Source organism: Panulirus ornatus, chromosome 19 (genome assembly GCF_036320965.1).
Source record: "Panulirus ornatus isolate Po-2019 chromosome 19, ASM3632096v1, whole genome shotgun sequence".
Taxonomy (NCBI): domain Eukaryota; kingdom Metazoa; phylum Arthropoda; class Malacostraca; order Decapoda; family Palinuridae; genus Panulirus; species Panulirus ornatus.
In genome coordinates, this window is record NC_092242.1 from 3,875,901 (window position 1) to 3,898,576 (window position 22,676).

The following is a 22,676-nucleotide window of genomic DNA, read 5'->3' on the forward strand; positions in this document are numbered from 1 at the left end:
CGTGTGTGGACGTATGTATATACATGTGTATGGGGGGGGTTGGGCCATTTCTTTCGTCTGTTTCCTTGCGCTCCCTCGCAAACGCGGGAGACAGCGACAAAGTATAATAAATAAATAAATAAATATATATATTTTTTTTTTTTTTTTTTTTTTTTTTTTTTAGACTTTGTATGTATGTATGACTCATGGTGAGGTGCCTGAGGATTGGCGGAATGCGTGCATAGTGCCATTGTACAAAGGCAAAGGGGATAAGAGTGAGTGCTCAAATTACAGAGGTATAAGTTTGTTGAGTATTCCTGGTAAATTATATGGGAGGGTATTGATTGAGAGGGTGAAGGCATGTACAGAGCATCAGATTGGGGAAGAGCAGTGTGGTTTCAGAAGTGGTAGAGGATGTGTGGATCAGGTGTTTGCTTTGAAGAATGTATGTGAGAAAGTGAAGGGCGTAAATGGGGAGGTGATAACAAGTAGTGGTGATGTGAGAAGGAGATGGAATGAGTATTTTGAAGGTTTGTTGAATGTGTCTGATGACAGAGTGGCAGATATAGGGTGTTTTGGTCGAGGTGGTGTGCAAAGTGAGAGGGTTAGGGAAAATGATTTGGTAAACAGAGAAGAGGTAGTAAAAGCTTTGCGGAAGATGAAAGCCGGCAAGGCAGCAGGTTTGGATGGTATTGCAGTGGAATTTATTAAAAAAGGGGGTGACTGTATTGCTGACTGGTTGGTAAGGTTATTTAATGTATGTATGACTCATGGTGAGGTGCCTGAGGATTGGCGGAATGCGTGCATAGTGCCATTGTACAAAGGCAAAGGGGATAAGAGTGAGTGCTCAAATTACAGAGGTATAAGTTTGTTGAGTATTCCTGGTACATTATATGGGAGGGTATTGATTGAGAGGGTGAAGGCATGTACAGAGCATCAGATTGGGGAAGAGCAGTGCGGTTTCAGAAGTGGTAGAGGATGTGTGGATCAGGTGTTTGCTTTGAAGAATGTATGTGAGAAATACTTAGAAAAGCAAATGGATTTGTATGTAGCATTTATGGATCTGGAGAAGGCATATGATAGAGTTGATAGAGATGCTCTGTGGAAGGTATTAAGAATATATGGTGTGGGAGGCAAGTTGTTAGAAGCAGTGAAAAGTTTTTATCGAGGATGTAAGGCATGTGTACGTGTAGGAAGAGAGGAAAGTGATTGGTTCTCAGTGAATGTAGGTTTGCGGCAGGGGTGTGTGATGTCTCCATGGTTGTTTAATTTGTTTATGGATGGGGTTGTTAGGGAGGTGAATGCAAGAGTCCTGGAAAGAGGGGCAAGTATGAAGTCTGTTGGGGATGAGAGAGCCTGGGAAGTGAGTCAGTTGTTGTTCGCTGATGATACAGCACTGGTGGCTGATTCATGTGAGAAACTGCAGAAGCTGGTGACTGAGTTTGGTAAAGTGTGTGGAAGAAGAAAGTTAAGAGTAAATGTGAATAAGAGCAAGGTTATTAGGTACAGTAGGGTTGAGGGTCAAGTCAATTGGGAGGTAAGTTTGAATGGAGAAAAACTGGAGGAAGTGAAGTGTTTTAGATATCTGGGAGTGGATCTGTCAGCGGATGGAACCATGGAAGCGGAAGTGGATCATAGGGTGGGGGAGGGGGCGAAAATTTTGGGAGCCTTGAAAAATGTGTGGAAGTCGAGAACATTATCTCGGAAAGCAAAAATGGGTATGTTTGAAGGAATAGTGGTTCCAACAATGTTGTATGGTTGCGAGGCGTGGGCTATGGATAGAGTTGTGCGCAGGAGGATGGATGTGCTGGAAATGAGATGTTTGAGGACAATGTGTGGTGTGAGGTGGTTTGATCGAGTAAGTAACGTAAGGGTAAGAGAGATGTGTGGAAATAAAAAGAGCGTGGTTGAGAGAGCAGAAGAGGGTGTTTTGAAATGGTTTGGGCACATGGAGAGAATGAGTGAGGAAAGATTGACCAAGAGGATATATGTGTCGGAGGTGGAGGGAACGAGGAGAAGAGGGAGACCAAATTGGAGGTGGAAAGATGGAGTGAAAAAGATTTTGTGTGATCGGGGCCTGAACATGCAGGAGGGTGTAAGGAGGGCAAGGAATAGAGTGAATTGGAGCGATGTGGTATACAGGGGTTGACGTGCTGTCAGTGGAGTGAATCAAGGCATGTGAGGCGTCTGGGGTGGACCATGGAAAGCTGTGTAGGTATGTATACACGTGTGTGGACATGTGTATGTACATGTGTATGGGGGGGGGGGGGGGTTGGGCCATATATATATATATATATATATATATATATATATATATATATATATATATATATATTTTTTTTTTTTTTTTTTCAAACTATTCGCCATTTACCGCGTTAGCGAGGTAGCGTTAAGAACAGAGGACTGGGCCTTTGAGGGAACATCCTAACCTGGCCCCCTTCTCTGTTCCTTCTTTTGGAAAAAAAAAAAAAGAGAGGGGAGGATTTCCAGCCACCCGCTCCCTCCCCTTTTAGTCGCCTTCTACGGCACGCAGGGAATACGTGGGAAGTATTCTTTCTCCCCTAACCCCAGGGATATATATATATATATATATATATCCTGGGCCTTTGAGGGAACATCCTAACCTGGCCCCCTTCTCTGTTCCTTCTTTTGGAAAAAAAAAAAAAACGAGAGGGGAGGATTTCCAGCCCCCCACTCCCTCCCCTTTTAGTCGCCTTCTACGACAGGCAGGGAATACGTGGGAAGTATTCTTAATCCCCTATCCCCAGGGATATATATATATATATATATATATATATATATATATATATATATATATATATATATATATATATATATATATATTTTTTTTTTTTTTTTTTTTTTTTTTTTCATACTATTCGCCATTTCCCGCATTAGCGAGGTAGCGCTAAGAACAGAGGACTGGGCCTTTGAGGGAATATCCTCACCTGGCCCCCTTCTCTGTTCCTTCTTTGGAAAAAAAAAAAAAAACGAGAGGGGAGGATTTCCAGCCTCCCGCTCCCTTCCCTTTTAGTCGCCTTCTACGACACGCAGGGAATACGTGGGAAGTATTCTTTCTCCCCTATATTTTTTTTTTTTTTTTTTTTTTTTTTCAAACTATTCGCCATTTACCGCGTTAGCGAGGTAGCGTTAAGAACAGAGGACTGGGCCTTTGAGGGAACATCCTAACCTGGCCCCCTTCTCTGTTCCTTCTTTTGGAAAAAAAAAAAAAAAAGAGAGGGGAGGATTTCCAGCCACCCGCTCCCTCCCCTTTTAGTCGCCTTCTACGGCACGCAGGGAATACGTGGGAAGTATTCTTTCTCCCCTAACCCCAGGGATATATATATATATATATATATATATATATCCTGGGCCTTTGAGGGAACATCCTAACCTGGCCCCCTTCTCTGTTCCTTCTTTTGGAAAAAAAAAAAAAAGAGAGGGGAGGATTTCCAGCCACCCGCTCCCTCCCCTTTTAGTCGCCTTCTACGGCACGCAGGGAATACGTGGGAAGTATTCTTTCTCCCCTAACCCCAGGGATATATATATATATATATATATATATATATATATATATATATATATATATATATATATATATAAATATATATATATATATATATATATATATATATATATATATATATATATATATATATATACACATACATATCAACATATACACATATACATACATAGTATACATACACATACATACATAGTATGTATTCTTTCTATCCTTTCATACATATTCACTATTTCCCACTTAGTGAGGCAGTGTCAAGAACAGTCGACAGCCTCAAAAGGAAAAAAAATCCTCATCTGGCTGGCTCCCCTCTCTGTCCGTTTTGGGGAAAAAATGAAAAGAAGGGGAGGATTTCCAGACCCTTGCCTTTTAGTCGCCTTCTACTGAGATCGATATGTTGTCAATGGATTGAAGCATGCCCTTATCTATTCCCAGCACCACTGTACCCCACGGAAACAGCATCACCACCCCATGCATCAGTGAAGTAGCACCAGGAAACAAACAAAAAAAAAAAATGCCACATTCACTCACACTCATTCTCTAGCTCTCATGTGCAATGCACCAAAACCACAGCTCCGTATCCACATCCAGGCCCCCCTTACATTTTGCAATTTTTCACTTACATGATTAAGTGCAGTAAATCTATGGAAACCATTGTTTTTCCTATGAATTAAGAGGTATGCATTTGTAGTTAAGGAATGTTTGTTACCAGACTGGCCAATCCTGGATTGTGTTGTTACTAGAGAGGCCAATTCTGGATAAAGTTTAAATCTTCTTATAAATTTTCAAATCAAAATTTTTGCTATTCATTCAGAAAAAATCTTAATGATGGAGAAAAAAATCAATCATATTTGATACCTAAACACATAAAGTCTACCTGAGTGTCTATGATGGTAACTATGCCTGGTGTTGGGAGATTTATTGGAGGAGTCTGCTGGGCAGGAGATCCTCCCCGTTGCCCCATTAGATTGGATGCCACACTCTCACTCAGTTCTTTAAGACCCTGGAGGAAGATAATGACAACCTTGGTATTATATATATCAATATTCTAGAAATAAACACTAAAGCTTACAAAATAATTAACTACAAATACCCTACTCCAACAGAATTCAGAGGATGAAAAGCTAATAATTTTGCTCAGGTAAGTCATCAATACAATTCTCTTCCATCTATTCATAATACATCTTTTCCAACTACAGTACACAGAAAGGGGAGAAAAATATTTCCATTCCAATTAGCAACAGTTAAAAAGTTACCTGTGAATCAAACACACACATGGCAATTGACTCTCCCTATCTCTCCTAATTCCCCTTTGCATCACTCCTATTCTCCCTTATTTTAGGTTTTGTGTCTGTGAATGATAAAAGTAATTAGCACAACTTGCAACTTTCTGTAATAATATCAAGTGAAATAATTAGCAACAGAAAAACTTGTATGAGCTGACCATTTCCACAAAAAAATCATCACATATCAATCTTTTGAAGATGAAAGCCACATCATATGAAAAAATATAATTTTCAAGCCGAGTATAAAACTAAATTTCACTCTTTAATTTTTCATACAAAAATTACTTTAACCATCTGTAAAGCATCCTTTTAGGATATATACCTTCAATTGCCCTCTGTTATGTAGTTCTCCTAACAAAGCCATATAATTCAAGCAGTCAAACTAGGCAAATACTTGAATGAGGTCTGATTCACAAACAATGCACACACTATACTGCATCCTAGATAGCTGCATGATAAATTCCACTACAAAACAAAGGATAATCCCCTTTCACTTTCCTTATGTGATTCTTCACCATTCTTGCTAATTCAACAATGACATAGCTAAACCTTAGGACACTCTACCTGTATACAATTATGTGATATTTCCTGTTTTCAATTCAATTTTCTGTTTTAAGTTACCTCACTATTTCAAAAATAAATCTATAGCTCCCAAATCTACATGGATGGCTGGGCAGGTGCAATACATGAACTGCATTGCTCAACTTCCAGGAAGCACATCTTTATGATAAGAGAAAGTTTTCAGAGAAGCATTTCTTTCAAAAATCTCATAGAATTCCAAAACCCTTGACATTTCATGATCTTGCATGGCATCTTTAACTATGAAATACTTTCTCAGGTTCTTCACCTTACAGTAATTGTCTGATTGGCTGATTTTACTAATTCTCCACACCAACTGTAAAACTGTGAAATCTTGTCTTTGAACAAGGAGCAAGATACCAAAGAATAGAGTAAAGACTGTTAGCTGTACAACTGACCAGGTATATAATCACCAAACTGTAACTTCATGGGTTTCATTTGCCCTACCCTGGATAATGAAATATTAGATATCTTTAAGTGACCATTAAAACTAAAAAATCTAAATAGAATTACCACTGACAATTTGGGTCACTTCAGTAACAACAATGACTGAAACAATGTCCATGCCATCTCATATTGTCTTGAAGACAAATCCCAGTTGTAATGCATCAGTAAATTTGCAATCTCAGATCCATTGTCTTTATCGTAAAGATTTTAGTGATGAATATACACTATTCCCAAATATTAAAATTGGAAGTTCCAATGAATTTTCACAGGTCTTTGGAGGCAAGGCTGGTTTGGCCACTAAGGAGTTATCAATACCAGTCATTCTAAGCCACAGTCATTTGCTAAATGCTACAAAAAGAATATTCCATGAAGGAAAAGGGCAGAGATACCTTATACAGCTTGTCTAAATCAAACAAATTTACTGCACTCACAAATGCTTGTAGGGGAAGAGACACATTACCCATTAATTTGTGATTGGCTATTATTATAAACAATTCCACCTCTGGATCGACCCCCTAACAATAGGATCCACATGAATAAGTCCTCTGTCCCCACCAGAAATGTTCCAGACCAGGCACTCACTTACATGAAAGACTTCAGGAACAGATTTTCTTCTACAGGTTGAAGATATATTGAAAAATGTTCCCTCTATTGTGACAAAACCCCAACATGTTTTCTAAAATAATGAATTAATATACACTCTTTGGCTTATTTTCATGAATAATATACACCACTGTCAATTACCTTAAACAGGAATGGGAAAAGCCAGAGAATAAGACCAGTCCCTTGGCCCATCATAACCTGAGAGGCTTCTGTATAAATTTTTGGATAACCAGGCATTTCATCATTGACCTTCTGATGTAACACTCACTGATGTAAAGACCGTTAAACTTTCTAATGTGGTTTTTAATAAAAATAGAGCATTTTTCTCTTCACAATTTGTAAACGAGTTTTTCATCATGAGGCTATCTGCTTTAAAAAACTTTGCCACATGGATTTGCAATTACTGCAAAGTTAAGCAGATCTATAATACTTTCCACTTTCCTGCATGTGATCCAGTTAACAAAATTCTAAGCATTACCATAAACTTTTCTGGGAAATCTGGTGGAAGGGAAAAGAAGCAATTTCCATATCCCTTATGAATACTAACAACTCGATTGTCTATGAAAGAACAAATACAGTCTGCCTTCATACTTATTTACATATAAGTCTGGCCTTGACTTGAGCAAAGGCTACCCCTCTCAATGAATGACACTGAGAAACTGAGGGTTGGTAGAAGGGTGGGAGGAGGGTAAGATGGTGATGCTGTAAATCATTATAGCATGACTTTTTAATAAGAATTCTCACACAGCTATCCAGGGAACATTTATGCCGCATTCTTTGCATGCACTTAACACAACAGTAGCATAACTTATCATGTATTGTCCAACCTCAGTGATGTTATTAGAACTACATAATGGAGGCAGGTGGAGGGGTTGACTCAAATAAGGCCTCTCTTTCCTACAAACTACAGGATACCAAAGCAACGACATTCAAGTATGAAACACATCAAATCCTTTCCCAAATCTATCTGAAAAAATTTCTCTAAATGCAATAATACCACGTACTATTCACTATGATTTTGCAACTAACATAAATTAAGGACAAGATAATCCTGATTTCAAGTTTTCCTTCACCTGACAGTTAACCACTCCAATCATCACTATGTTCAGCACATATGGCTCGATGGCAAAGTGGATATCTTAAATGATAGTTAATGAATATCTATCATCTTTGCAGGTATAAAATAATTTAACATTCTATCTTAAAAGTAAAAGCAGTATGAATGAATGCACAAGTTAAGGAAATATTCTAAAATAATTCAAACATTTATAGTGAAATATGATTTATTCTATGAAAGGAAGTGTAATCTTTTCATGCCAGAATCAAGAAGGACTGACAGAAGGATGCACAGAAGGAAGATGGTGCACAATAGAAATACTTCTTGGTCATAAAGAATATTTTAGCTAATATGATGAAACCGGATACTTATGTTTCTGAAAAAAAAAACCAAGCATGTGATACACAAAAAAAAAATGTCTTACTGCCACATGGCATATACAAAACACTGTTCAGTGATTATTTGAACCTAATAAAGTCCACAATGTAACACAGTATGCAGTGCTGTAATGTGAATGGTTTAAAAGAAGAGGAAATATGCTTAAAGACCTGTAATATCACTGATGATGGTCAATATCTATGGATGTCATAATGTATGATGTGAGATTTGGAATGCATGGATATGGGATAAACATAAATCATAGGAGGCATAAATTAGAGACTGCTGGCTGCAGTTACTGTACACTTATAATGTTGTCTTACTACTAAAATGATGAGTTTTGTACAGAAAACTATGCAGTGATGCTATTTCATTAGCATACTAAGATAATGAGTCAGAAGGAAAAGTAAGCTTTTTTAATGAAATGTCCTGAAGGCTGTTAAGAATGAATGCAAGTAAAAGCAAAATTTTTCTCTTAAAAAAGGTGTGGTCACACTGTTAAGTTTTGAAAGATAAAATTGAAAATTAGAGTGAATAATGTATCTAAGAACAATGTCTAATAAAGATCATACTGGGAAAGCAGATACCATATGCCTTGTAATGTTGAAGTAACTGGGGTGCTTTGAGAGCATTTGCAAATGGGAAGAAGTCTGGTATGGAATAAGAAAGAAAAATTTATTCTTCCAATTCTTCCTTGTGGATGTGAAACCAATGGTTTCAAAAGCTGCAGAAAACATAATCTATGCAACATTACAAGAATTAAAAACATGACAGGCTAATTGACAGAGTTGAGAGAAAGATGTGCGGGGGTTCAGGTATGGACAAGAAAAACATACTATGTACAGTGGCTGAATTCATGACAGCACTAGTAGCTGGTGCAAAGGCAGAACATGCAATAGATAGAAAGACCTATGATCAAACTTTAGGGACTTATGAATATGTCAACATGTACATGCTGAGGAATGACAAATATCTATACACAATGAAGACAAACATTAAATAAAATCTGAAACATGAGATAAAATCTAGAAAAAAAACAGCGATGTGTCTAAAAGATAAAACAAGTATGCTAGCAAAAGGAGCACACAAAAAGCATGAACAGCTGTGGACGTCCTAATTTACTTTGTCTTACTTAACATGACTTCAGGATATGAATAACATTTTTTTCATTACAGGATTGAGGATGTCCTTGCTTACTCAGTTTTGTTTTTGACCAAATTGTAGTTCTGTATTTATTTGGACAGTCAGTAGGGGACAGGGGAGTAAAATTACAACCCGCATATTCTGTGTTTCATGTGAGGTGATGAACAGAGGCATGAGCAAGGGGCTGGAAACCCTCCCCTCTTGTATCACACCTTAAAAACAGAAACAGAGAAAGAAGCCTTATGAGGAATCTTCCCTACAGATTCAGGCTGGGGTGTCTGAATGTGCATGGTCATAATCAGGATGAATAGAGAGGAAGCTTCAATGTTTGATTAAAGATTCTTGGATACTTCGGCTCTGAGCAAAAGAGTTGAAGGGTAAGGAGATGGAGTGGTTTGCAAATGTTCAGAGGGCAAAATCTAGAGTCAGTGGAAGGAAAGGAGAAAAGCAAGAGGTGACACTTTTGGTGAGGAATTAGCTGTTGTACTAAAATGAGTGAAACAAAGCTCAAGGGTAAAGGGGAAGAGTGGTTTGGGAATGTCTTGGGAGTAAAGTCAGGGGTTAGTGAGAGGACAAGAGCAAGAGAAGGAGTAGCAATACTCCTGAAACAGGAGTGGTGGGAGTATGTGATAGAGTGTAAGAAAGTAAACTCTAGATTGATATGGGTAAAACTGAAAGTTGATGGGGAGAGATGGGTGATTATTGGTGCATATGCACCTGGGCATGAGAAGAAAGATCATGAGAGGCAAGTGTTTTGGGAGCAGCTGAATGAGTGTGTTAGTGGTTTTGATGCACGAGACTGGGTTATAGTGATGGGTGATTTGAATGCAAAGGTGAGTAATGTGGCAGTTGAGGGAATAATTGGTATACATGGGGTGTTCAGTGTTGTAAATGGAAATGGTGAAGAGCTTGTAGATTTGTGTGCTGAAAAAGGACTGGTGATTGGGAATACCTGGTTTAAAAAGAGAGATATACATAAGTATACGTATGTATGCAGGAGAGATGGCCAGAGAGCGTTACTGGATTACGTGTTAATTGATAGGTGCGCAAAAGAGAGACTTCTGGATGTTAATGTGCTGAGAGGTGCAACTGGAGGGATGTCTGATCATTATCTTGTGGAGGCAAAGGTGAAGATTTGTAGAGGTTTTCAGAAAAGAAGAGAGAATGTTGGGGTGAAGAGAGTGGTGAGAGTAGGTGAGCTTGGGAAGGAGACTTGTGTGAGGAAGTACCAGGAGAGACTGAGTACAGAATGGAAAAAGGTGAGAACAAAGGAGGTAAGGGGAGTGGGGGAGGAATGGGATGTATTTTGGGAAGCAGTGATGGCTTGCGCAAAAGATGCTTGTGGCATGAGAAGCGTGGGAGGAGGGCAGATTAGAAAGGGTAGTGAGTGGTGCGATGAAGAAGTAAGATTATTAGTGAAAGAGAAGAGAAAGGCATTTGGACAATTTTTACAAGGAAATAATGCAAATGAGTGGGAGATGTATAAAGGAAAGAGGCAGGAGGTCAAGAGAAAGGTGAGAGAGGTGAAAAAGAGGGCAAATGAGAGTTGGAGTGAGAGAGTATCATTAAATTTTAGGGAAAATAAAAAGATGTTTTGGAAGGAGGTAAATAAAGTGCATAAGATGAGGGAACAAATGGGAACTTCAGTGAAGGGGGATAATGGGAAGGTGATAACAAGTAGTGGTGATGTGAGAAGGAGATGAAGTGAGTATTTTGAGAGTTTGTTGAATGTATTTCATGACAGAGTGGCAGATATAGGGTGTTTTGGTCAAAGTGGTGTGCAAAGTGAGAGGGTCAGGGAAAATGATTTGGTAAACAGAGAAGAGGTAGTAAAAGCTTTGCGGAAGATGAAAGTCGGCAAGGCAGCGGGTCTGGATGGTACTGCAGTGGAATTTATTAAAAAAGGGGGTGACTGTATTGTTGACTGGTTAGTGAGGTTATCTAATGTATGTATGATTCATGGTAAGGTGCCTGAGGATTGGCAGAATGCTTGCATAGTGCCATTGTACAAAGGCAAAGGGGACAAAGGTGAGTGCTCAAATTACAGAGGTATAAGTTTGTTGAGTACTCCTGGGAAATTATATGGAAGGGTATTGATTGAGAGGGTAGAGGCATGTACAGACCATCAGACTGGGAAAGAGCAGTGTGGTTTCAGAAGTGGTAGAGGATGTGTGGATCAGGTGTTTGCTTTGAAGAATGTATGAGAGAAATACTTAGAAAAACAAATGTATTTGTACGTAGCATTTATGGATCTGGCGAAGGCATATGACAGAGTTGATAGAGATGCTCTGTAGAAGGTATTAAGAATATATGGTGTGGGAGGCAAGTTGTTAGAAGCAGTGAAAAGTTTTTAACAAGGATGTAAGGCATGTGTACATGTAGGAAGAGAGGAAAGTGATTGGTTCTCAGTGAATGTAGGTTTGCGGTAGGGGTGTATGATGTCTACATGGTTGTTTAATTTGCTTATGGATGGGGTTGTTAGGGAGGTGAATGCAAGAGTTTTGGAAAGAGGGGCAAGTATGAAGTCTGTTGTGGATGAGAGAGCTTGGGAAGTGAGTCAATTGTTGTTTGCTAATGATACAGTGCTGGTGGCTGATTCATGTGAGAAACTACAGTAGCTGGTGACTGAGTTTGGTAAAGTGGGTGAAAGAAGAAAGCTGAGAGTAAATGTCAATAAGAGCAAAGGTTATTAGGTACAGTAGGGTTGAGGGTCAAGCCAATTGGGAGGTAAGTTTAAACGGAGAAAAACTGGAGGAAGTGAAGTGTTTTAGATATCTGGGAGTGGATCTGGCAGAGGATGGAACCATGGAAGCGGAAGTGGATCATAGGGTGGGGAAGGGGGCAAAAGTTCTGGGAGCCTTGAAGAATGTGTGGAAGTTGAGAACATTATCTCGGAAAGCAAAAATGGGTATGTTTGAAGGAATAGTGGTTCCAACAATGTTGTATGGTTGCGAGGCGTGAGCTATCGATAGAGTTGTGCGCAGCAGGGTGAATGTGCTGGAAATGAGATGTTTGAGGACAATGTGTGGTGTGAGGTGGTTTGATCGAGTAAGTAATAATAAGGTAAGAGAGATGTGTAGTAATAAAAAGAGTGTGGTTGAGAGAGCAGAAGAGGGTGTTTTGAAATGGTTTGGTCACATGGAGAGAATGAGTGAGGAAAGATTGACCAAGAGGATATATGTGTCAGAGGTGGAGGGAACGAGAAGTGGGAGACCAAATTGGGAGTGAAAAAGATTTTGAGTGATTGGGGCCTGAACATGCAGGAGGGTGAAAGGTGTGCAAGGAATAGAGTGAATTGGAACAATGTGGTATACCGGGGTCGACGTGCAGTCAATGGATTGAACCAGGGCATGTGAAGCCTCTGGGGTAAACCATGGAAAGTTCTGTGGGGCCTGGATGTGGAAAAGGAGCTGTGGTGTCGGTGCATTATTACATGACAGCTAGAGACTGAGCATGAACGAATGGGGCCTTTGTTATCTTTTCCTAGCACTACCTCGCACACATGAGGGGGGAGGAGGTTGTTATTTCATATGTGGCAAGGTGGCAATGGGAATGAATAAAGGCAGACAGTATGAATTAAGTACATGTGTGTACATGTATATGTCTGTGTGTGTGTGTATATATGTATACAATGAGATGTATAGGTATGTATATTTGCGTGTGTGGACATGTATGTATATACATGTGTATGTGGGTGGGTTGGGCCATTCTTTCGTCTGTTTCCTTGTGCTACCTCGCTAACGCGGGAGACAGCGACAAAGCAAAATAAATAAATAAATACTAAAATGAAGTGAATTAAATTGTTATATCATATCAGATAATGACAGAGGAATGAATTTTAATGATTATGCACAAGGTAAATTAGGGAAGTAAAGAAGAAATGAAGGAGGAGAGTAAGAATTCTGACAGTTTTGATGTAAAGGATTGAATTTTAATGTTCAAGGATCTGGATGTAAGTGTGACGCATGCCTGAAGTAAATGAAAATGGGAAGAGTATGTTGAGTTGTGTACTGAAATCAGAATGATGATTAGAAATACACTGTGTACAAAAAGGTGAATATACAAATATAAGCAGATAAGTGGGGTGCATGTGCAATGGCTGATTACTTGTTGGTGTAAGGAAGAGTGAAAGTTAAGGATACGAGACAATAACATATATGTGAAAGTGGTGAAAATGAGAGAGCCTGGGTAGCTGGCCTGCATGAAAAGATACCAGGAGAGATAAAAAATGGCATAGGGTTATAATATATAAAGAAGAGTGGAAGGCATATAAGGATGCAAAGTTTAAGTGTGCAAACAGAATGTGTGGCATGTGGAAGGTGAGATGTGGATGTATGAGAAATGTCTGAGATTAGAGAACTGTGGAAGTTAAATCACTAGTGAAAGAGAAAAGGAAGGCATTTCAATGGCATATGGCATATGCAGAAAAGGGGTACAGGTAATTGGGAGTAGTAAAAGAAAAAGCAGTAGTAGTAAGTCAAGAGAAAGGTATGTGAGCTGGAAAATAAAGCAAATGTGAGATGGAGGAGTGGTAACAGGCAAAGAAGATCTGGAAAGGAGGTGGAATGAGCACTGTAAAAGTCCAAAAAATGTGGTGAATGATATGGAGTTGATATGGTATGTTCTGAGACAAAGTAACAAGGCTGTGGATGGTAGTCTCTGATCTCCATTATAACTGTTCTGATGAGGGCACTGTTCATTTGCTACTGATGTTATTACTTTAAAAAAGCAGAAAAGGCAATCAGGTTTAACTTAAGCTTCTTCATAATCTAGATTATCTGCTTTATAATCACTACAAATTACATCCCTTTTTTGAAGCTTTGGCACCTATTCCACCCTATACTCAAGGGATTGGATTATGGTTGTTATGTAGGTTAACCAATTTTCTTCCAACTGTTGGCTCAAAAGTAAATGTTTTTGAGAATCTTAAAGGAATTTAATCATGCAATTCTCAATTGCAATTACTGAATAAAAAAATTCAGGCCATTTATCTCTGAAAAAAAAAATAAAAATGAGGCATTCTAAGTATGAAGGTATAGAGTACCTGAAACAAGATGAAGCTTTCTAAAGCAGCGGTGTTATAAAAAATAACCATAAACAAAATCCATGTGCAAAAAATCGATGCCATGACAAGCCCCTATTCATTACAAACCTTAGTAAGAGACTTGGCAGCATGAAAGGCAAATACATAAGACCTTAACACATGAAGTGATCACTGAAGAAAACTTTGTCAAGAAACTTAGTGGTCATAAATAAACTTAAACAAAAAATCTATCCAGTCAGATATTATGATAATCAACTTCTTAAATGTATGTACAGTTTTTAGCTTATAATACTCTCTCCTCCCTCTTTTTCCTTACTGCCTAATCTTTTCTGCTTCGTTTTTGCCGACTGAAAACACTTACTCTCTCTTTTTCTCCTGTAAACATGCATATTCACATACACAAAAGCTGCAATATAAGACTGTTTCACAAATGTTTTATCAAAGTCGTTCATAGAAGACAATTGGTAGGGCATCCATGGTACCATCTTACCTAAAATGTCCTAAATGATCTCATATTTCCCCTGCCTCTATCAGTATTCTGTCATCAGTACTGCCTACCACTCATAATAAGCGACCAAGAAACACAACAAAGAAAGGAAAAGGTAGAGATCGTGTTACATGTAACACAGTTAAATTCATGATGGAACTGCTATACAACCTCCCTGCCCATCCCTATCTTTACCAATTATAATGTTATCGATCCATCTTGGACACCAAAAAATGAAGCATCTTACCTCTGCCAGAACAGAAAACTTGTTCATTATTATTCATCCTTATTTTTGTCACTCACAAATTTTTAATCAGCAAACCTACAGAACTATGAATATATTCCAAGACCACACGACAGTTAGCTCAGATTGCATGATTCAATAAAGTATGGGACTACTTTTCCTTCTCCTTAAAGTATGAGATTGCTTTCCAATTATGCTTTCTCCAATTTCTGATTTCCTTTCTTAATTTGTCTATTTTTCAACCTTCCATAGTTTTCCCTACTTTATCAATTCCAACCTTCATGATATTCACAAACAATTCTTAGTGTTCTACCATTAACAATGGTGGATAAACATAATTTATTCACTTTCTTTATACTTGCTTAATTCTCCAACTCACTCTTTCTCCTGTAAACATGCATTTTCACACATGGAAAAGCTGTAATGTCAGACTGTTTCACAAATGTTTCATCAAAGTCGTTCATAAAAGACAATGGGTAATGCATCCATCATACCATCTTATCTATTTATCTATCTATTTATTATACTTTGTTGCTGCCTCCAGCGTTGACAAGGTAGCGCAAGGAAACAGATGAAAGAATGGCCCAACCCACCCACATACACATGTATGCGTCCACACACGCACACATACATACCCATACATTTCAACGTATACATATAAATATATATGCACAGACATATAAATATTATTTTTTTTATTATACTTTGTCGCTGTCTCCCGCGTTTGCGAGGTAGCGCAAGGAAACAGACGAAAGAAATGGCCCAACCCCCCCCCCCCATACACATGTATATACATACGCCCACACACGCAAATATACATACCTACACAGCTTTCCATGGTTTACCCCAGACGCTTCACATGCCCCGATTCAATCCACTGACAGCACGTCAACCCCGGTATACCACATCGCTCCAATTCACTCTATTCCTTGCCCTCCTTTCACCCTCCTGCATGTTCAGGCCCCGATCACACAAAATCTTTTTCACTCCATCTTTCCACCTCCAATTTGGTCTCCCTCTTCTCCTTGTTCCCTCCACCTCCGACACATATATCCTCTTGGTCAATCTTTCCTCACTCATCCTCTCCATATGCCCAAACCACTTCAAAACACCCTCTTCTGCTCTCTCAACCACGCTCTTTTTATTTCCACACATCTCTCTTACCCTTACGTTGCTCACTCGATCAAACCACCTCACACCACACATTGTCCTCAAACATCTCATTTCCAGCACATCCATCCTCCTGCGCACAACTCTATCCATAGCCCATGCCTCGCAACCATACAACATTGTTGGAACCACTATTCCTTCAAACATACCCATTTTTGCTTTCCGAGATAATGTTCTCGACTTCCACACATTCTTCAAGGCCCCCAGGATTTTCGCCCCCTCCCCCACCCTATGATCCACCTCCGCTTCCATGGTTCCATCCGCTGCCAGATCCACTCCCAGATATCTAAAACACTTCACTTCCTCCAGTTTTTCTCCATTCAAACTCACCTATAAATATCACCTATAAACTCACATATAAATATATACACATGTAAATAATTCATACTTGCTGCCTTTATTCATTCCTGTCACCACCCCGCCACACATGAAATGATGACCCCCTCCCCAAGCATGCGCACGAGGTAGCGCTAGGAAAAGACAACAAAGGCCACATTCATTCACACTCAGTCTCTAGCTGTCATGTATAATGCACCAACACCACAGCTTCCTTTCCACATCCAGGCCCCACAAAACTTTCCATGGTTTACACCAGACGCTTCACATGCTCTGGTTCAATCTATTGACAGAACGTCACCCTGGTATACCACATCGTTCCAATTCACTCTATTCCTTGCACGCCTTTCACCCTCCTGCATGTTCAGGCCCCGATCGCTCAAAATCTTTTTCACTCCATCTTTCCACCTTCAATTTGGTCTCCCATTTCTCCTCATTCCCTCTACCTCTGACACATATATCCTCTTGGTCAATCTTTCCTCACTCATTCTCTCCATGTGACCAAACCATTTCAAAACACCCTCTTCTGCTCTCTCAACCACATTCTTTTTATTACAACACATCTCTCTTACCCTTTCATTACTTACTCGATCACACCACCTCACATCACATATTGTCCTCAAACATCTCATTTCCAAAACATCCACCCTCCTCCGCACAGCTCTATCTATAGCCCACGCTTCGCAACCATATAACATTGTCGGAACCACTATTCCTTCAAACATACCCATTTTTGCTTTCCAAAATAATGTTCTCGCCTTCCACACATTTTTCAACGGTCCCAGAACTTTCGCCCCCCTCCCCTCACCCTGTGACTCACTTCCCCTTCCATGGTTCCATCCGCTGCCAAATCCACTACCAGATATCTAAAACACTTCGCTTCCTTCAGTTTTCTCCATTCAAACTTACCTCCCAACTGACTTGTCCTTCAACACTACTGTACCTAATAACCTTGCTCTTATTCACATTTACTCTCAGCTTTCTTCTTTCACCAAACTCAGTCACCAGCTTCTGCAGTTTCTCACATGAATCAGCCACCAGTGCTGTATCATCAGCGAACAACTGACTCACTTCCCAAGCTCTCTCATCCACAACAGACTGCATACTTGCCCTCTCTCCAAAACTCTTGTATTCACCTCCCTAACAACCCTATCCATAAACAAATTAAACAACCATGGAGATATCACGCACCCCTGCCACAAACCAACATTCACTGAGAACCAATCACTTTCCTCTCTTCCTACTGGTACACATGCCTTACATCCTCGATTAAAACTTTTCACTGCTTCTAGCAACTTGCCTCCCGTACCATATATTCTTAATACCTTCCACAGAGCATCTCTATCAACTCTATCATATGCCTTCTCCAGATCCATAAATGCCACATACAAATCCATTTGCTTTTCTAAGTATTTCTCACATACATTCTTCAAAGCAAACACCTGATCCACACATCCTCTACCACTTCTAAAACCACACTGCTCTACCCCAGTCTGATGCTCTGTACATGCTTTCACCCTCTCAATCAATACCCTCCCATATAATTTTCCAGGAATACTCAACAAACTTATACCTCTGTAATTTGAACACTCACCCTTATCCCCTTTGCCTTTGTATAATGGCACTATGCATGCATTCTGCCAATTCTCAGGCACTGCACCATGAGTCATTTTTTTTTTTTTTTTTTTTTTTACTTTGTCGCTGTCTCCCGCGTTTGCGAGGTAGCGCAAGGAAACAGACGAAAGAAATGGCCCAACCCCCCCCCATACACATGTATATACATACGTCCACACACGCAAATATACATACCTACACAGCTTTCCATGGTTTACCCCAGACGCTTCACATGTCTTGATTCAATCCACTGACAGCACGTCAACCCCGGTATACCACATTGCTCCAATTCACTCTATTCCTTGCCCTCCTTTCACCCTCCTGCAAGTTCAGGCCCCGATCACACAAAATCTTTTTCACTCCATCTTTCCACCTCCAATTTGGTCTCCCTCTTCTCCTTGTTCCCTCCACCTCCGACACATATATCCTCTTGGTCAACCTTTCCTCACTCATTCTCTCCATGTGCCCAAACCATTTCAAAACACCCTCTTCTGCTCTCTCAACCACGCTCTTTTTATTTCCACACATCTCTCTCACCCTTACGTTACTTACTCGATCAAACCACCTCACACCACACATTGTCCTCAGACATCTCATTTCCAGCACATCCATCCTCCTGCGCACAACTCTATCCATAGCCCACGCCTCGCAACCATACAACATTGTTGGAACCACTATTCCTTCAAACATACCCATTTTTGCTTTCCGAGATAATGTTCTCGACTTCCACACATTCTTCAAGGCTCCCAGAATTTTCGCCCCCTCCCCCACCCTATGGTCCACTTCTGCTTCCATGGTTCCATCCGCTGCCAGATCCACTCCCAGATATCTAAAACACTTCACTTCCTCCAGTTTTTCTCCATTCAAACTCACCTCCCAATTGACTTGACCCTCAACCCTACTGTACCTAATAACCTTGCTCTTATTCACATTTACTCTTAACTTTCTTCTTCCACACACTTTATCAAACTCCGTTACCAGCTTCTGCAGTTTCTCACATGAATCAGCCACCAGCGCTGTATCATCAGCGAACAACAACTGACTCACTTCCCAAGCTCTCTCATCCCCAACAGACTTCATACTTGCCCCTCTTTCCAAAACTCTTGCCTTTACCTCCCTAACAACCCCATCCATAAACAAATTAAACAACCATGGAGACATCACACACCCCTGCCGCAAACCTACATTCACTGAGAACCAATCACTTTCCTCTCTTCCTACACGTACACATGCCTTACATCCTCGATAAAAACTTTTCACTGCTTCTAACAACTTGCCTCCCACACCATATATTCTTAATACCTTCCACAGAGCATCTCTATCAACTCTATCATATGCCTTCTCCAGATCCATAAATGCTACATACAAATCCATTTGCTTTTCTAAGTATTTCTCACATACATTCTTCAAAGCAAACACCTGATCCACACATCCTCTACCACTTCTGAAACCACACTGCTCTTCCCCAATCTGATGCTCTGTACATGCCTTCACCCTCTCAATCAATACCCTCCCATACAATTTACCAGGAATACTCAACAAACTTATACCTCTGTAATTTGAGCACTCACTCTTATCCCCTTTTCCTTTGTACAATGGCACTATGCACGCATTCCTCCAATCCTCAGGCACCTCACCATGAGTCATACATACATTAAATAACCTTACCAACCAGTCAACAATACAGTCACCCCCTTTTTTAATAAATTCCACTGCAATACCATCCAAACCTGCTGCCTTGCCGGCTTTCATCTTCCGCAAAGCTTTCACTACCTATTCTCTGTTTACCAAATCGTTTTCCCTAACCCTCTCACTTTGCACACCACCTCGACCAAAACACCCTATATCTGCCACTCTATCATCAGACACATTCAACAAACCTTCAAAATACTCACTCCATCTCCTTCTCACATCACCACTACTTGTTATCACCTCCCCATTTGCGCCCTTCACTAAAGTTCCCATTTGCTCCCTTGTCTTATGCACTTTATTTACCTCCTTCCAGAACATCTTTTTATTTTCCCTAAAATTTAATGACACTCTCTCACCCCAACTCTCATTTGCCCTTTTTTTCACCTCTTGCACCTTTCTCTTGACCTCCTGTCTCTTTCTTTTATACATCTCCCACTCAATTGCATTTTTTCCCTGCAAAAATCGTCCAAATGCCTCTCTCTTCTCTTTCACTAATACTCTTACTTCTTCATCCCACCACTCACTACCCTTTCTAATCAACCCACCTCCCACTCTTCTCATGCCACAAGCATCTTTTGCGCAATCCATCACTGACTCCCTAAATACATCCCATTCCTCCCCCACTCCCCTTACTTCCATTGTTCTCACCTTTTTCCATTCTGTACACAGTCTCTCCTGGTACTTCCTCACACAGGTCTCCTTCCCAAGCTCACTTACTCTCACCACCTTCTTCACCCCAACATTCACTCTTCTTTTCTGAAAACCCATACAAATCTTCACCTTAGCCTCCACAAGATAATGATCAGACATCCCTCCAGTTGCACCTCTCAGCACATTAACATCCAAAAGTCTCTCTTTCGCACGCCTGTCAATTAACACGTAATCCAATAACGCTCTCTGGCCATCTCTCCTACTTACATAAGTGTACTTATGTATATCTCGCTTTTTAAACCAGGTATTCTCAATCATCAGTCCTTTTTCAGCACATAAATCTACAAGCTCTTCACCATTTCCATTTACAACACTGAACACCCCATGTATACCAATTATTCCCTCAACTGCCACATTACTCACCTTTGCATTCAAATCACCCATCACTATAACCCGGTCTCGTGCATCAAAACCACTAACACACTCATTCAGCTGCTCCCAAAACACTTGCCTCTCATGATCTTTCTTCTCATGCCCAGGTGCATATGCACCAATAATCACCCACCTCTCTCCATCAACTTTCAGTTTTACCCATATTATTCGAGAATTTACTTTCTTACATTCTATCACATACTCCCACAACTCCTGTTTCAGGAGTATTGCTACTCCTTCCCTTGCTCTTGTCCTCTCACTAACCCCTGACTTTACTCCCCAGACATTCCCAAACCACTCTTCTCCTTTACCCTTGAGCTTCGTTTCACTCAGAGCCAAAACATCCAGGTTCCTTTCCTCAAACATACTACCTATCTCTCCTTTTTTCACATCTTGGTTACATCCACACACATTTAGGCACCCCACTCTGAGCCTTCGAGGAGGATGAGCACTCCCCGCGTGACTCCTTCTTCTGTTTCCCATATATACATTAAATATCCTTACCAGCCAGTCAACAACACGGTCACCCCCTTTTTGATAAATTCCACTGCAATACCATCCAAACCCACTACCTTGCCGGCTTTCATCTTCCGCAAAGCTTTTACCGCCTCTTCTCTGTTTACCAAATCATTCTCCCTAACCCTCTCACTTCTCACACCACCTCGACCAAAACACCCTATATCTGCCACTATATCATCTAACGCATTCAACAAACCTTCAAAATACTCACTCCATCTCCTCACATCACCACTACTTGTTATTTCCTCCCTATTAGCCCCCTTCACCGATGTTCCCAATTGTTATCTTGTCTCACGCACTTTATTTACCTCCTTCCACAACATCTTTTTATTCTCCCTAAAATTTAATGATAATCTCACATCCCAACTCTCATTTGCCCTCTTTTTCACCTCTTTAACCTTTCTCTTGACCTTTTGCCTCTTTCTTTTATACATCTCCCAGTCAATTGCACTATTTCCCTGCAAAAATTGTCCAAATGCCTCTCTCTTCTCTTTCACTAATAATCTTACTTCTTCATCCCACCACTCACTCTACCCTTTCTAATCTGCCCTCCTTCCATGCTTCTCATACCACAAGCATCTTTTGCACAAGCCATTGCCGCTTCCCTAAATACATCCCATTCCTCCCCCACTCCCATTACGTCCTTATCTAACACGTTCTAAATGTTCTAATATTTCCCTTACCTCTATAAGTATTCTGTCATCAGAATTGCCTGCCATCCATAATAAGCGACCAAGCAACAAAACAAAGACAGGATAAGGTAGAGATCATGCTACATGTAATGCAGTAACGTTCATGATGAAACTACTATACAACCTCCCTGCTCATCCTATCTTTACCAATTACAACATTATCGATCTGTCTTGGTAACCAAAAAATCAAGCATTTTATCTCCACTAGAACAGAAAACTTGCTCATTATCATTCACCCTTGTTTTTGTCACTGAAGAGAATTTACTTAGCAAACCTACAGAACTATGGATATATTCCATGACCACATGACAGTAGGCACAGACTGCATGATTCAATATAGTGTGGGATTACTTTTCCTTCCCCTTTAAATATGAGATTGCTCCATTTATCCTTTCTCCCAATTCTGATTTACTATCTTAATTTGTCCATTTTTTTTTTATCTTCCATAGTTTTCTCTATTTTACCAATTACAACTTTGATGAGATATTCATATATGACTCTTAGTGCTTTACCATTAACAACAGTGGATAAACCTAATTCATTCACTTTCTTTTTTACCATATCATTATACTTAATTGCTGTCTCCTGGGTTAGCAGGGAAGTGCAAGAAAACAGACGAGGAATAACCCAACCCACCCACATACAAATGTATATGCAACAATGCCCACACACGCACATATACATACATATACATTTCATCATATACATAGCCATATACATATATATACACATGTACATATTCATACTTGCTGCCTTCATCCATTCCAGTCACCAACCTACCACACATGAAATAGCAT

General features: G+C 40.0%; 1 protein-coding gene across 2 annotated transcripts in view; it reads right to left on the reverse strand.

Annotated features, from left to right (window-relative positions):
• Positions 1–22,676, reverse strand: part of LOC139755323 (BCAS3 microtubule associated cell migration factor-like) — a 152,087-nt gene that overhangs the window by 114,838 nt on the left and 14,573 nt on the right. For both annotated transcript variants that reach the window (XM_071673467.1, XM_071673466.1), the window contains exon 7: positions 4,383–4,508. In XM_071673467.1, the coding sequence (XP_071529568.1) occupies positions 4,383–4,508 (126 nt within the window). The remainder of the gene's footprint in view (positions 1–4,382; positions 4,509–22,676) is intronic.